General features: G+C 51.8%; 1 protein-coding gene across 2 annotated transcripts; it reads left to right on the top strand.

Annotated features, from left to right (window-relative positions):
- Positions 1-8: 8 nt before the first annotated feature.
- Ubc (ubiquitin C) lies at positions 9-2790 on the top strand. 2 transcript variants are annotated; one of them, XM_087198560.1, is made up of 2 exons: positions 9-187; positions 1343-2790. In XM_087198560.1, the coding sequence occupies exon 2, from the start codon at positions 1348-1350 to the stop codon at positions 2719-2721; it is 1374 nt and encodes a 457-aa protein (XP_087054686.1). In that variant the 5' UTR covers positions 9-187; positions 1343-1347; the 3' UTR covers positions 2722-2790. The 2 variants fall into 2 exon arrangements, with proteins under 2 accessions (XP_087054686.1, XP_087054687.1); XM_087198561.1 differs by lacking the exon at positions 9-187 and adding an exon at positions 683-893.
- Positions 2791-16222: the final 13432 nt, after the last annotated feature.

Below are 16222 nucleotides of genomic sequence, written 5' to 3'. Positions count from 1 at the left end.
TCCGCTTCCTTCCAGGGGGCGGAACGCGCTAGAAAAGTAGTCCCCTTCTCGGCGTTTCTGCGGAGGGATCTCTCCGGGGCGGTCGGAGACTATATAAGGTGGCGCCGGGCGGGGCGCGTGTAGTTTCGCCGAGGTTGCAGTTTTGTCTCTCATCTCTAGCGTGCGCCGCCGCCGCCTTCGACAGTTGGTGAGGAGAGGGCCGCTGGGTGGGCCGGGGCTTTACGGGCCGGCTAGCCATGAGGGTGATGTGGGAGGGAGGCCGAAGCTTGCGAGGCTCTTGTCGCCCCGGGGGTCGCCGCCCGCTGCGGCCGTGAGGGGAGAAGCGCCGCAAAATGGCGGCCGCCGCTGATTCGTGGCGGAGCAGCCGGGCTGTGGTGAAGCAGGCCGCGAGTTGGGAGGAGCCAGGCCGAGGGGAAAGCGGAAGAGACCCGAGGCTGTAACTGAGCCGCGGGTGGCAGATTTATTTTGGACGTGATTGGATGTCGCTGAGACTGACCAGTAGCGTTGCGGTTTCGGGGTCTGTTAGCCATTTGTTAAGCCGGTAGTAAAGGGCCCGGCGCGTTGGCGCGGGATTGCAAAACCAGTGCTCGGAGGCTGAGGAAGAACGAGGGCGAGTTGGAAGCCAGCTTCGGCAGTGTAGCAGGGGCCTCCGGAGATAAAAAGGGAGTTGGCTGCTAATTATAGAGAGGCCGCCCAACCTCAGGTGGGGGGAGCGCGCTCACGTCCGGTCACGTGACGGCTTGCTTGGTGACGTCACCGGTTCTCTTGGCTCACAACGGGATGAATGCTGCAGGACGCAGGGTTTGGTTGGTCCTGGGGTGGATTCTGCTGAATTCACTGGAACCTGGCTTCTGAAGAGAAGGACGTGAAGCAAGGCTCCCGAGTTTACTTGGGTCAGGTTTCTCATACTTTTTTTTTTTTTTTTTTCTTTAATACTGGGGATCGAACTCGGGACCTCGCACTTTGGAGGCAGGCGGTGGAACCACTGAGCTAAATCCCCACCCCTTCCCATGCTTACTATGTTGAAGTGCAACTTTTCTATAAATTCTTATGTTGTTGTATTTATTTTATGAAGTTTTTTGTAGCTTGGTCACCTGTATTCATTTCTTCAAGGTTTTGAGGCAAAATTTTCAATTTAATCGTGTGGGTCAATGTAAAATGATAATTTAACATTAAGAATTTTAGTGAAAGGCTGGGGATTTAGCTCAGTGGTTCTGCCGCCTGCCTCACAAGCAGAAGGACCCGAGTTCAATCCCTGGTACGAAAAAAAAAGAAAAGGAATTCTAGTGAATTGTCTGCCAACGTTTTGAGTCTTTTTGTGTGTATTTTGTTTTTTCTTTAGAGACAATGCAAATCTTCGTGAAGACCCTCACTGGCAAGACCATCACCCTCGAGGTGGAACCCAGTGACACCATTGAGAACGTCAAGGCCAAGATCCAAGACAAGGAGGGCATCCCCCCTGACCAGCAGAGGCTGATCTTTGCTGGCAAGCAGCTGGAAGATGGACGCACCCTGTCCGACTACAACATCCAGAAGGAGTCCACCCTGCACCTGGTCCTTCGTCTGAGAGGAGGGATGCAGATCTTCGTGAAGACCCTCACTGGCAAGACCATCACCCTCGAGGTGGAACCCAGTGACACCATTGAGAACGTCAAGGCCAAGATCCAAGACAAGGAGGGCATCCCCCCTGACCAGCAGAGGCTGATCTTTGCTGGCAAGCAGCTGGAAGATGGACGCACCTTGTCCGACTACAACATCCAGAAGGAGTCCACCCTGCACCTGGTCCTTCGTCTGAGAGGAGGGATGCAGATCTTCGTGAAGACCCTCACTGGCAAGACCATCACCCTCGAGGTGGAACCCAGTGACACCATTGAGAACGTCAAGGCCAAGATCCAGGACAAGGAGGGCATCCCCCCTGACCAGCAGAGGCTGATCTTTGCTGGCAAGCAGCTGGAAGATGGACGCACCCTGTCCGACTACAACATCCAGAAGGAGTCCACCCTGCACCTGGTCCTTCGTCTGAGAGGAGGGATGCAGATCTTCGTGAAGACCCTCACTGGCAAGACCATCACCCTCGAGGTGGAACCCAGTGACACCATTGAGAACGTCAAGGCCAAGATCCAAGACAAGGAGGGCATCCCCCCTGACCAGCAGAGGCTGATCTTTGCTGGCAAGCAGCTGGAAGATGGACGTACCCTGTCCGACTACAACATCCAGAAGGAGTCCACCCTGCACCTGGTCCTTCGTCTGAGAGGAGGGATGCAGATCTTCGTGAAGACCCTCACTGGCAAGACCATCACCCTCGAGGTGGAACCCAGTGACACCATTGAGAACGTCAAGGCCAAGATCCAGGACAAGGAGGGCATCCCCCCTGACCAGCAGAGGCTGATCTTTGCTGGCAAGCAGCTGGAAGATGGACGCACCCTGTCCGACTACAACATCCAGAAGGAGTCCACCCTGCACCTGGTCCTTCGTCTGAGAGGAGGGATGCAGATCTTCGTGAAGACCCTCACTGGCAAGACCATCACCCTCGAGGTGGAACCCAGTGACACCATTGAGAACGTCAAGGCCAAGATCCAAGACAAGGAGGGCATCCCCCCTGACCAGCAGAGGCTGATCTTTGCTGGCAAGCAGCTGGAAGATGGACGCACCCTGTCCGACTACAACATCCAGAAGGAGTCCACCCTGCACCTGGTGCTCCGTCTGAGGGGAGGTATCTGAGCTTCCTCTATGTTTTAAGCACACAAAGAAGGTCCATTGCACTTTCAATAAAGTTCTTGCATTCCAAAATAGTGGTGTTTTGTTTCCTTTGCTTATGTTTTTATTATGGGATTTAGAGTGGGAGGTGGAGGATCAAGAGTTCAGTGTGTCCGTGGTTTGTGGTAACCATAAGGTAAGCAAATGTTACTCTTTACTGGTCTTAGACTTGTTTTGTAAGTGACTATGTAAGTAGTGGAGTGTTGAAGTTGTGTTACATGGACTTAATCTGAAATACTGAGATCTTTGTGGTATGAGTGTTTCTGGAATAGTGGGAAGATGGTATTAGAAAGTGATGGGAAAGAACCTGTAGAAGGATCATTAATAAAAATACAACCCTACATAGATGACATTAAGTATAGTTACTGAAAGATTGGAAGCTGTTGACTGAGGCAGTGCATATTTGTGCTTTTCCTAATTTTACGATAACTAAGAGGAACAGGTTTAAAACAGCCCTAGCTTTAGGAATCAGAAAATGTGTACAGTATTTTGAGAAATCATTAATCTCACCCTAGACCACTAATGGTGTCCTTTCATTTTGTCAGCAGAAGTGCTTGCCATGTTGGAACTCATTGATTCACCGCTTAAGTGAGCACCTAGATCCAGAACCTCAGCCACTATCCCTGGTGGTCACTGCAGCAGCAGGCTAGTTCGGGTGCAAGTCTGTTCAGTGCTTGGTAGGAAGGGCATACAAAAGTGGCAGCTTCCCTAGTATCTTGAAGAGGTTCCTCTGGACAGGCATTGCAAAGCCCAGTGTTCTGGTGGGTATTTGTGGAAACATTTCAATTAGATCTGGAAACCAATCCTGAGAAAGTTGGTGGCTAATAATGTTGGGAATGTGGGACTTGGTCATTGTCCTCATACACAGACGGGACCTTTGCATCAGGATGGTCCAGGAAAACTAGGTGGGGCTGCCCTGATGAGGGTCTATGGAAGGTGCTGGGGCTGCTGCAAAGTATGCCTTCATAGTGCAGTGCTGGGGATTGAACCAAGGCCTTCATGCTGAGCCTACATCCCCAACCCTTAAAGATTTTGAGGGTGTCTAAAGTACTGGTGAACGTAAAGGAACTGGATGCATGTAGAACTGGGTTCAATCCCTAGCTTTTTTCTCATTTTTTGGTACCGGGGATCGAACTCTGGTCCTTGCCCTTGCACAGCAGGTGGCAAAACCACTGGGCTAAATCCCAGGCCCTTTTTTTTTTTTTTTTTTTTTTTAGCTTGAGGCAAGGTTTCACTTTGTTTTCATTTTTTTTTTGGTACTGGGGATCGAACTCGCGTCCTTGCACTTGCGAGGCAGGAGATAGAACCACTGAGCTAAATCCCCAGCCCAAGGTTTCATTTTGTAGTCCAGGCAGGCCTCCAACTCCCAGCGATCCTCCTGCCTCTCCCTCCCGAGACCTGGCATTACAGGCGTGCACTGCCACTCCAGTCAAACCAGCTTTTTGTTTAAAGTTGAGGTGGTTGAGATAATTAAAAATTAGCAGCCTTAAATCCTGTGGTCAGTTTTTCTTTTTTCTTTTTTTCTTTTTTTTGAAAATAAAACAGACCTTTATTAGTCTGGCCAGAGGGCATTCCCAAAGCAAAATAGCTTAGAGAGGCCTGCTTTTCTTGATGGTGAATGTTCTGTGGTACTAGTTTAGCCCGGGGCTGCTGCATGCTGAGTTACATCCCAATCCATTTTTCTTTAAGTGTAATTATTTTGGGTGACGCTTCCATGTGTTTGAAGTATTTTTAAGTTTAGTACAGTACATGTAGGATGGAAGCCAGTGGTTTGTGCCATCCAGCCAGTGCCCCTCCCTTGCTGCGCAGGTGTTTTGGGGCTTCCTGTCTGGTCAGAACCCATACGTGTGTACAGGGGCCTGCGCCGTGGTGTAAGCGTCCCCACGGCCGCCTGGACTCGGGCACCGGAGGGCAGGGTCGCAGGGCAGCTAGCGCACATTGTGCGGCGTTGGTCCCACGTGCTGAGCGCTCTAGAGAACAGCACCCCGGAGTTCGGCTTAACACTTCATTAGCCCGGGCTCCGGAGCCGGGCCGGCGGGGCGCGCTTCTGCAGGCAGAGGGAGCTACGGGCGGACCCAGGGGAGTAATGCTGCTGCGGCGCCCCCAAGCGGTTCTTGCTGACCAATGCTTTGGCTTTTATCTCTCTTTGTTAGGGCTGCTTTTGTTTGCTCATTTGTGAGTTTGAATCTTCCAAGTGCCTTTCATTGTCTTTTCTCCCTCCAATGCTCCATAATGCCCAGGGGGCCGCTGCAGCCGGCGCCAGGCGATGACATCACAAGCGGCGCCTCGAGGCAGGGCGGGTCAGTGCCAAGGGTGGGTATTCGGGTGGAAGGCAGCGTTGCAGTGCTGGCACTTTGCCATAAATCAGTGGGTTTAGGGGGTGCAGTTTGGGCACTCGATCTCTAGGAAGTTCGCCATCGCTGCACTAGACCCTCTTCTACCGAATCACATCGGACCAATCCCCTTGAAATGCTGCCCCTGAGCTAGGTGTGGGGATACGAGCCTGTCGTCTCAGCACTGGGAGAAGTGAGGCAGGAGGATCACGAGTTGGAGACCAAATTGGCAATTTAGTGAGCCCAGCGCTGGGATTGTAGCTCAGTAGCCAGCCTCGCCCGGTACGCCCACTCCCGGGTAGGCGGGGCCGGGGCTTCCCCTGTCCCTTAACTACTGGCTCCACAGCTCGCTCTTCTTTCTGAAATCCTCCCACTCCTCCAGCAAATCACGTCCTCTCCACTCTTGGGTCCTGGTTCAAAGATTCCACAAAACATTCCTAGACTGTCTCCCAGGTTTAAAGGGTTGCTACCGTTGAGTGGGGAGATACTTTCAAACCTTGCCTTGAGGAAGAGTGGAGTATTTGTCTCCACATACATTCTGTTTCGGGCCTTGTTTTTTTTTGGTACCAGGGATCAAACTCGGGACCTTAGGCTTTTGAGGCAGGCGCCGGAACCACTGAGCTAAATCCCCGGCCCCATCGGGCCTTGTTTTTAACAAATGCGGTTGCTCATTAACTCAGTCTCCTGACCCCCTGCTGCGTGAGGGTGGTTTCTGTAATGGAGCCCTGGGCTGGCCTGAGGACAGGGACATCTACTCCCTGCCTCCATTTCGCCAGGACCTGCCCGGGCCAGGGACTGGATTGGGGCCTTTGCACTTAGCTGCATCCCCAGCCCTTCTCTCATATTCTGAGACAGGGTCTTGCAGAGTCTCTGAATTGCTCAGGCTGGGCTCACACTCATGATACTCCTGCCTCAGCCTCCCAGATGCTGGGATTACAGGTGTGTGCCACCCTGCCAAGCAGTGATGTCTCTTTTCTCTGACTTATCAGGAACAGGGAAGTCTTCCTGGCAGTCCTCCAGCCGATGCCTTCTCTGGCGGGGGTGGCGTGGGGGAATAGTGGTCGTTTTTCACTGTGGCTGAAACTATAGAATCTATTTTTTTTTGTACTGGGGATTGAACTCGGGACCTTGAGCTTGTGAGGCAGGTGACGGAACCACTGAGCTAAATCCTCAGCCCTTAGAATCTATTTTTTTTTAACTCTTTGGTTTGTCATATTTGTTAACCTATGTTTGGAACAGAAATTTTGACAGGAAGTGAAGATCAGGATGCATTTCACTCTTGCCCAAGGTGGTCATGGAGACACAAGATCCATGTGGACACTGTCTAATCCACAAATGACAGGGCCTGAAGGTGAAGCGTGGGGACAGATGGCGGCAGGGGTGTGGAGCGGGCAGGCGTCCCTCCTTGTCTCTGTGACATTCCCTCGAAGGCTCTGAGGGCGGCAGTCAGCTCTGTGCTGCATGTCGCTGGCTGTCTTTGGAAAGTCCCGGTCCCACTTTTCCTCTCTGGGATGTTTGGGGTTCTGAAGGATCTGGCGGGGCACTGTCCCCTGGCAGGCTCCCAGCCACATGAGCTGCTCCACTCTGAGGTTTCTGTCTTGGACCCAGGTGACTAGGCACCTGAAGCCATGGGGGAACAAAGCAGCAAGAGATGAGCTCACCTGACATCGATGGGGTCTAACTTGGCAGTGGACAGCCTCAGAGCCTCCGCTGGCTTCGTGCAAAGACCAGGTGTTAGAGTCAGCATCTTTATTGCACTGCTAAAAGAAAAAGATGCTGACACTTGCCACAGATCTGTGTGACAGTCACTCATCACACAGCCAGCCACTGCCCCAGGAGCCTGCCCGGGACCTCTGGACAGGAAAAACCCCACAGCCCCTCTCTTACCTTAGCACCCAGACTTGGGAGAGGACAGGCTACTGTGGGCTGCCCATGGCCCTGCCATGGGACCCCGCTGGGACAGCTGTCTCCTGGCTCTGGGCTGACACCCTTCCTCTGCCTCCTGCCTGGGCCTGGGTGACTTAGATCGTACATGTAGTCCCCGAAAGCCTCCCCAGATGCTACTCTTCACATGGTGACAATAATGCGGACAGTCATGAGCCTAGATTTAATTTCTCATTCTTCAAAAGTCATCCCAGGTTGGAATTTTTGCTTTTCCTTCGGGTAAAAACACTCATGCAAATTTTTTTCTTCTCAGAATAAGAATTGTCTTTCCCTAGTAGTGAATTTAACAAATAATAGCCAGGCATGGTAATGCATGCCTGTAATCCCAGCACTCAGGAGGCTGAGGCAGGAGGATCGCTGCAAGTTTGAGGCCAGCCTGGGCTACATAGTGAATTCAAGGCCAGGCTGTACTACATAGTGAGACCTTCTCAAAAAACAAAACAAAACAACAATAACCAAAACAAGATCCCAGGACAGCACCAAATAATTCTCAGGACCCTATGTGTGAAACTTCTCACAGGCTGGCATGACATGGATGGCATTCAAAAGATATGACAGGGGCAGGGATGTAGCTCAGTGGTTCCACCACCTGCCTCGAAAGCGCAAGGTCCCGAGTTCGATCTCCAGTACCAAAAACAACAACCCCCTGACATGACACCAGGAGAAGCCTGCTACTGTGATTCTTCATGGAGTCCCACTCTGTCTTCTATACCAAGAGGCGCTTTTATTTTTGCTTTTATCTTTTCCTCTCTCTCTCTTTTTTTTTATTTTGGTACTGGGGAGCGAACTCGGGTCCTTGCGCTTGTGAGGCAGGCGGCGGAACCCCTGAGCTAAATCCCCGGCAAGAAGGACTTGGAATATGTTTAATTGGCAAGCCATTCATTCCTAAAGGAACCACCTGTTAACCTTTTTGGTGTACCCAGCCAGGAGAGTGAAGTTCTGGTATTGAGGGTCAGGACCAAGTGGCCACACAGTTTTCTTCCTCCTGAAGTGCGGGGAAGGCTTTCTTTTCTCCTCTCCCGCATTCTCTCCGCTTGCTCGGCCGGCCGGGAATGCGGGAATGTGGGACTCTTCTGGTGTTTTGGGAGATGTTTGCTCCTTTTCTTGCTGTGAGGAATGGGAGAAGGGAATGTAGACTTTTGTTTTTCTTTCTAGCTGCTTGTGTTCACTTTGGAGGTCCGGGAGTCTGTTTGTTGTGTATTTTGCTACCCTTTTTTGGAAATTAGCCTGGTCTCCACTCACTCTAGTTTGTAAGTGGCTTTTTCTCGGGTTGTGTTTTGGGCCAGAGGGCCACCTGTTACCTTGTTGCTTGGCCAGCACCTTCTTGTGTGATTATGTGTAGCCTTTAGGCATACGTGGGTGTCTGCCATCAGCTACCACCATCATTTTTCTCTGTCTCTTTTTTCTTTTTTAATAGCTGGCCTTAGGAGCTGATCCTCTGATTTTAAACAGCAAATGGCTTGTGGAGAACAGGAGAGAGAAACCTTTTTCTTTCTTCCCACATGAGAAAGAAAAGCTGTGTACTGTCCCTTTAAGAATGCACCTAGCCTTTGCTGGGGCAGAATCTTTGTGGGGCTGAGATTCTTGCAGCCACAACCCGAGGCCCCCGATCCTGGGCAAATGCGGATGCACAAGGTGGTGCCCAAGGTGCCCCCGGCGGGCATGACCAGGAAGGGTTTTCCCCGCAGGGCGTGACCCTCTTACTGCGGCTCTGCGGCTGGGGAGGTGGATGCAGGGAAAAAAAACTTGGCCGTTTTGAGTGCCCAAGGCTTTTGGCCAGAACCAAGCTCCAGGCAAGCAGAGCAGTGCTCAGGTGGATGCTGGGTGTGCTCTGCCCACTCCAAGCGGGCCTGCAGCAGCAGGATGGGGCCCTCAGGGTGCAGAGCTGCTGGACCAGGGAGCATGCAGGCCGGAGCCCCTGCTCCACTGCACGCGCTGTGCAGCCGACTGCCCTGCACCCTCACCTCACTCAGTACCTACGCCCTCCGTTTCTCAGTGCTGCGCTCGAGGGCCAAGAGCCTGTCTGAGGCCGGTGCCTCCTGGCTTTGAGCTTCCCCGTTAAATCCAGCTGAGTTAAAGACCTATCCCTGCTGCCAGAACGGTGCTTCACATTAAAAACCTCAATAAAGGATCTGTGAGTGTTTAAATATAGAGCCATCCCTGTTCTTAGTCCTTTCTCCATCGAAATAAATACAAGAGATGTTTGTTCTACATGGTTTCACTCAGGTTAAGGAGTCATCAAGGGACTTGAAATACCAGCTAAGCCATCAGGAGCCTTAGAATAAATACCAGTTGGGCCATCCCGGGTCCAACTAAGTGGTAAAATTTCCACCATTGCCGCACGAGAATTGAAGGACTAGGCCACGCCAGCGACGGCTCAGCCCCCTTGTCCCTAAGGACTTAATGGGTCCCAAGATGGAGACAAAAGCCCCGGGTGAGGGGGCTTTCTTCTGACCTTCTGAGTTCTCCTCACGTCCGTCTGGTCTTGTGGAAAAGTCTCCCAAGAGGCATCCTGTGGACTCTGGGCCTTCCTTCTGCGTGGGCCGCCATCTTACGGAGTGCAGGGCTGGCTCCCTCCTTCTCTCTTAGGCCCCAAGACAAGAAGCAGGGGAAAGCTTTTGGATCTCGTCACCACAGATTGCACCGACTTCGCCACCAGGCTGCATTCTTGATGAACAGGACAGGTTTTATCCTGAGAATTGTAGAACAAGAGCCGCGTATTTACTATTGGAATACAGCCTGGGCTCAGTACGAACTGGGAGATGCCAAAAGATGAATACGGGATGGTACTTTAAGCTGTGAGACTATTCTCCAGTTACAGTCTCCAGTTACAGCTTTTCTTTTTAGTTTGTTTGTTTCTTGAAACAGGGTCTGGCTATGTAAGTCAGGCTGGCCTTGAGCTCACTATGTAGCCCAGGCTGGCCTTGAGCTCTCGAGGATCCTCCAGCCTCAGCCTCTTGAGTGCTGGGATTACGGGCACGAGCCACCATACCTGGCTAGTTACAGTGTTTCTGCTTGGAACATAAAAGGTGGAGTGAAATGCCTTATGTTCGGGCTTTCGTGACTATCAAAGAGAATGCTCAAGTACTATGCTGCCTAGTGCGAGCCCCAAGGAGGAAAAAGCTATCCCGAGGACCCCGTTCTGAGACCCCTCTTATCTCTTGGGGGGATGGTGGGCTTGCTGATCTATTTAGGGAGGACAACCACACTAGGCGGTCTCCTCGCTCCCCCTTTTAATCCCCAGACCGTAGATCAGCTCCATCCACTCCGAGTTCCTCAGCTCCCTCGGCAGCCCTCAGTCCCACTGTGGACATGGGCAGCTGTAAGCCCTGGAGATCAGACCGGAAGTGGTGTTTCCTACTACTCTGGTCCACAACTTGTTCTGCCCCTAAGAGAAGTCTCAGGGGTGGGGGTGGGGTGGGGAGGAAGTACTCAAGCACAGGTTCCTTTTTCAGTTGCAGATCCTCAGCAGTCCACAGAACAACTAGGCCAACTGCCGGAAGACCCTGCTGAGTTCGAAGAGGGCTCCTGACTTGGAGCCTTGCTTTTGACTTATCATGGTGAGATGTCCAGTTCATCCTGGCCACTTGCTGTATCTGAGATGAAAGACAAAGAATCCTACGAGAGGCTAGGAGCTATGCAGATGAACAGCATGCTTTAGAAAGGGAAGGAAACCATCCTAGAGAGCCTGTTCTCCCCTCAACGGAACCAAACTGGGCATGTTATACTCCTGAGGGGCTGAGATGCTGTCTGATTCACTAGCTGCTCTTCCTAGGGAGTGAAGAGGTGTGTTGAGTCCAGTTTCTGTTTGCCTTTTTAAAATTTTAATCTTTTGACCATATATATACCGTGTGTGTGTGTATATATATTCCCCCACCCCGTACCAGGGATCAAACTCAGGACCTTGTGCTTGCGAGGCAGGCACAGTGCCACTGAGCTAAATCCCGGCCCTCTGTTTGCCTTTAGATGAGATAATAGTCTAGTTTCCAGCCCCAGACATTCAGCATAGACCACAAAGGCTTCAGATAGGCTCACAGACACTTACGGCCCAGTTGCTGGACGTGGCCTTTTCTGTGTCCAACAGTTGGGACCCAGAAGAGAGAGAAAGGCAAAAGGCTAAGATCAGGGTGCTACAACTGGTGACGCTTTAAACCCACCCGGGTCATCTAGCGAAAACCGAGGGACAACTGGGAAAAGAGTTCCGAGGAACCAGACACGGCCCGAGATGGGGCCACGCAGCCAACGCCCCTGCCTCACAGCCCAGAGTCCGGTGGATCTGCTGCCAGGGGGCGAGGCCGGCCCCGGAACCTGCAGCCCCTGTCCTCCTCTGGGGACCTCTGGGGACCTGGACACATGCCACAGTGAACCGATTAGATGACTTCATTCTGTTTTAATTTCCTTCTCTAGAAGCCCCTTCCTCTGGATCTGCAGCCACAGCGAGGGTCAAAGGAACCCCAGTCAGGTTTGTTTTCTCCTTTGGCCGACAGTCACCACACTTGTGAACGTGTTACCTCCCAGACCTGTGGCAGCAGGGGGACGTCAGGGACCCGCCCTCCAAGACCACAAGGCAACGCAAATCTCTTTTTTTTTTTTTGGTACTGGGGATCAAACTGGCGACCTTGCGCTTTCGAGGTAGGCAGAGCAACCACTGAGCTAAATCCCGGGCCCAAGGCAAATCTCTTGAAGCGAACTGGCTGGGTTGAAGGCTATGCACATTTTAAATTTAGACAGACTGAAATTCTCACCCGAAAAGCTTACGCGGATTTCCTCTTCCCCCACATAGCCAGTGTGCGTGTCCCATCCCCGCCAGCCCAGGCCCCTGGACTCTGAGCTCTGCCACCCTTGAGGCAGCAATGGGCTCCCGAGACAGCTTCACCCGAACACCTATCTAAAGTGCCCTCTCATGCAACACCTGCTTCCTTTACTCCTGGCAAGGCCACTGTCAGGGTGAAGAGCGTGTCCCACGGCGTGGCTTCTGCTGGGGCCTCTGCCCCCTAAGGATGCCTGGCCTTGACACCAATGGACCCATGCAGCGGGCTGGACTCTTGCCGCTGACCCTTAGCTGTGCTGGCCGCAGAGGAGCACACAGGTGGCTGGGGGCACCAAACTGCAACACCCTGCAAGGGTTCCCGGCTGCCTGTGTGGTTTCGCCCAGGTGACTTAGATATAAGTAAGTGTGCAGTGTGTTCTTGGAACAGGACGGACAGGGCTCTCCTTCACCTGCCTGAGTTTTCTTCCTCCTCCTCCTTTTTGATTTTTTGAGACATGATCTCCCCATGTAGTCCAGGCTGGCCTTGAACTCGCTGTGATCTTCCTGCCTCAGCCTCCCAAGTGCTTCCAATCACCTGCACAATACGGGTGGACCTCAAGGACATTGTGCTGAGCAGAACGAGCCGTCTGCCAGTCAACAACGGTTCTGCAGGACCTCGCGTGCAGAGAGCCTGGGGTGGGGCAGTTTAGGCAGAAGGAAATGCTGTTTCATGCGAGCCATGTCTCCAGAAGCAGCCACCAGGGGGCGCAAGGGGCCGGCTCAGCTGCGCCTCCCCAAAAGGAAGCAGGATGGTATGCCCCTGCAGCCCCTATTCTTCTTTCCTGTTTGCTTATTATTATTCTTCTTATTTTTTGTTTTGTTTTTGGTTGTTTTGAGACTCACTGTGTAGGTCAGGCTAGCCTCCAACTCTTGGCGGTCCTCCTGCCTCAGCCTCCTGAATCTGAGGCAGAGGATAGCTAAGAGTTCAAGACCTACATAGAAAGCTTAAGGTCAGCCTGGACTACATAGTGAGACCTTGTCTCCAAAAACCAACACCAAGACCAAACAAAAAAATAAATAAAGCAATCACCAGATTCCTGGCCCTCCCTGCTTGATGCGCACAGATAGATCACAGCTTCTTTACCACAGCTCCTTTGCACCTGACACTCCCCTACTCAGAATGCTCTGCTTCCATGGGCAACTTCATTTGAGTCCTTTAGTTTGGGCTCAGATTTTATCCCATCAGAGAGGCCCTCTAAGGCAGGCTGGATCATAACTCGTCCCAAAAGATCTCCATGTCCTAATTCCCTGGAATGGCAAAGAGAACTTTTCTACTCTCTGTCTATAATTTAAATTCCCCAGATGCCTCACCTACTCATGCCTTATTTGTCCTGTTATTATGGCTATTTTGCTTAGCATAATGTCCTAGAGTTATTCATATGCTATCTGGACACAGGTTTTCCCTCCTTTTCAAGGCTGAATAATGTTCCACAGTGCGGACAGAGCACATCTTACTTACTAGGTTGCCCGTTGGCAGATGCTTGGGCTGTGTCTGTCAGTGGGGGCAAACCTGTGGCACGCGTGCCACGGGAGGCCGTTTGTGTCATTGAAAGGTCTGAAAGGTCCGCCATCCCTGGTCTAAGTCATGAATGACACAGCTATGAATGCAAGGGCACAGACATCTGAGATTTTGCTTTATGTTCTTAGGACACATAGCTGGCCCTTCCTGTCCTCAGATCAAAAACACATTTTTAAAAAAAATTGCACCTGGGGCCAGGGATTTAACCCAGTGGTTTCACCGCCTGCTACACAAGTGCAAGGACCCCAGTTCGATCCCCGGTACCAAAAAAAAAATTGCACCTGTCCTGAATACATACAGAGTTGTTCTTGTCATTACCCCTGAGCACCACATCCTAGCAACTGTTTGCATAGCAGTGACATTGTATGAGATATTGCAAGTCATGCAGAGAGAAAGTGTGAGCATGTGTGTGTAGCTTCTTTACAGATACCTCATCATTTCAGTTTAGTTTAGTTTTTTGAGACAGGGTCTCACTGTGTAGCCCAGGCTGGCCTCGGGCTCAAGGTGATCCTCCTGACTCGGCCTCCAGGGATGAAGAAGTTAGGGGTGTGCACCACCACCCCGGCTCTTTGTGTTTTTTAAATGTGGCTATCCTGCTCGTGAGCTTGTTCTCTCTTCTCGCACTATGGTTTGTTTGGGTTTTTTTGGTACCGGGGATCGAACTCGGGACTTTGCGCTTGTGAGGCAGGCGGCAGAACCACTGAGCTACATCCCCGGCCCTCTCATGCTATGGTTTTGATTTGCATTTCTCTGATGAGGGCCTTGGGGCCTCTTTTCATTTGCCTCAGGCATTTGTATGTCATCCTGGAAGAATTATCTAATCAAATCTTCTCCCCATTTTAAATTTTTATGTATTTGCAAGGCTGGGATTGAACCCAGCGCCTCATGCATACTGGGCAAGCATTTTGGTCATTTTAAAAACTAAGTTATTTGCTTTTGTTGAGTTACAGAAGTTCTTTTTTTGTTTGTTGTTTGTTTTTTGGCTACCGGGGATCCAACTCGAGTCCTTGCGCTTGCAAGGCAGGCAGCAGAACCACTGAGCTAAATTCCCGGCCCCAGAAGTTCTTTTTTCATGTCTGTTTTCCCCTCCTTTTGAAAATTAGTGAATATACAGAATAACAGGTTTCACAGTGGCAGATTTATGTATACACAAAACATACTTTAATCTTCCTTTTGCCTCCACCCTGGCCCCGTCCGCTCCTCTTTTCGCATGCTTTGGGGGGGCTCATGTGATCATATTCACGCCCTCTCATAGCTGCCCTCATACCCCTTATATCCTGGGACGGAGGACCTCCCTGCATGATCCTTGAGCCTTTTCTCTGTACCTGAAAGATTATTTTGTTTGTTTGTTTGGCGGGGGGGGGGTTGCATACTGGGGATTGAACCCAGGGCCTTCCACTGAGATTCCCTTTGTGGTTTTTATTTTGAGACAGGCTCTCCCCAAGTCTCCAAGTTTCCTGGAGTGGGCCTGAACTTGGGACCCTCCTGCCTTAGCCTTCCAGTGTGCTGGGATTATTATAGACAGCTAAGTTAGGTAGAAATATTATAGACAGCCAGACAGGGTGAGACCCTCGAAGGAGTCAGTGTGGGGGATAAGACACTTTACAACTGTGGCTGGAGGCATGTTCCTGGAAGGCTAGGCCTCAGGGTAAAGACGGAATGCTACATACATCCCTGGAATGCCTACCTCCCTCCCCAAGGGAGAAACAGAAGGATCCGAATTCTAAATAGGCACCAGTCACCAGTCAGGTGACCAGGACCTCCTGACCCATCTCTTCCAAAAACGGCCATTGTTCTTGCCCTGTGCACTCTCTGCGTGGCCTGCTTCCCCAATGAGTCAGCATTGCCTAAGCGACCGTACTTGCAGTCTTATTGGTTGATCATAACTTTGTCCCGCCTTCTGCCCCCCTCGTGATTTTGCTGTATAAACCTCCTTTGAGAAGTGGGGTCATGGGCAACCCACTCTCTGGGCCCCTCCTGTCCCTCTCTGGCAGGAGCTGTCTTTCCCTCAATAAAATTCCTACTCCTAACCTGTGTGGTTCCTCAGAACTCACTCTTCAATTTGGGGGAACCGGAACTCAGCGCATGGGGCATCTGGCAGGGCAGGAGTTCCAAGATGTCCCTCCATCGTTTGGGGTCCAATAGCAGGAAGGCAGGTGTGGAGGCCCAGGCTCTGCCCTCCTTCACAGGGTTACTGTCTAAAGATTATTACTATTTTTGGTGCTGGAGGTGGATCCATGTGCCAGTCCCCATGCTGGGCACCGGCTCCAGGCTGTGCCCTGGGGGAAGAACCTTTGCCAAGGGCTGGCCTCACTCAATGCATCCGGTGCCGCCCCGGGGACAGGATTCACGTTAGAGAGAACTCGGCCCACCGGCCAGCTCTGTGCTGGGTAAGACTCTGCTTTCAGTCCTTGATTTCTCGAAATGCCTTGGAAGGCGAAGGAGGCAACAGGGCTTCTTGGGTCAGAGTCCTGAGGCTTAGGGGAAAGGGTCTGAAGGAAGCTGGCTGTTGTGTTGTCTGCACCCTCAGAGGGGACTGGGGACAATACGGGGACCCCTCTGACCCAGGGCGGGGCAGAGGTAGCAGGAGGCTGAGTCCTGGGTGGCAACTGCAGGACCGCCAGCCACCTCTGGGCTGCCACGTATGAGGGAAGCTTGTTTGTCACCTTGGGAGCCTCTGTGCTTTGGGTGTTGTACGAGTCTGGTTTTCTTGTCTTTCTTTTTTGAGACAGGGTTTCACTATGGAGCCCAGGCTGGCCTCATACTTGCAGAGATCCTCCTGCCTCAGCCTCCCGAATGCTGGGATGGCAAGAGTGTACTGTTTCCAAACCTGGCATCTCTTACCTTTTGAACTGTGGT

This window comes from Heterocephalus glaber, unplaced genomic scaffold (assembly GCF_053883595.1).
Source record: "Heterocephalus glaber isolate CG9 unplaced genomic scaffold, H.glaber_assembly_v1.0 deba00001687, whole genome shotgun sequence".
Lineage (NCBI taxonomy): Eukaryota > Metazoa > Chordata > Mammalia > Rodentia > Bathyergidae > Heterocephalus > Heterocephalus glaber.
The sequence above is the reverse complement of the archived record's forward strand: the minus strand, read 5'-3'. Positions and strand labels throughout refer to the sequence as shown.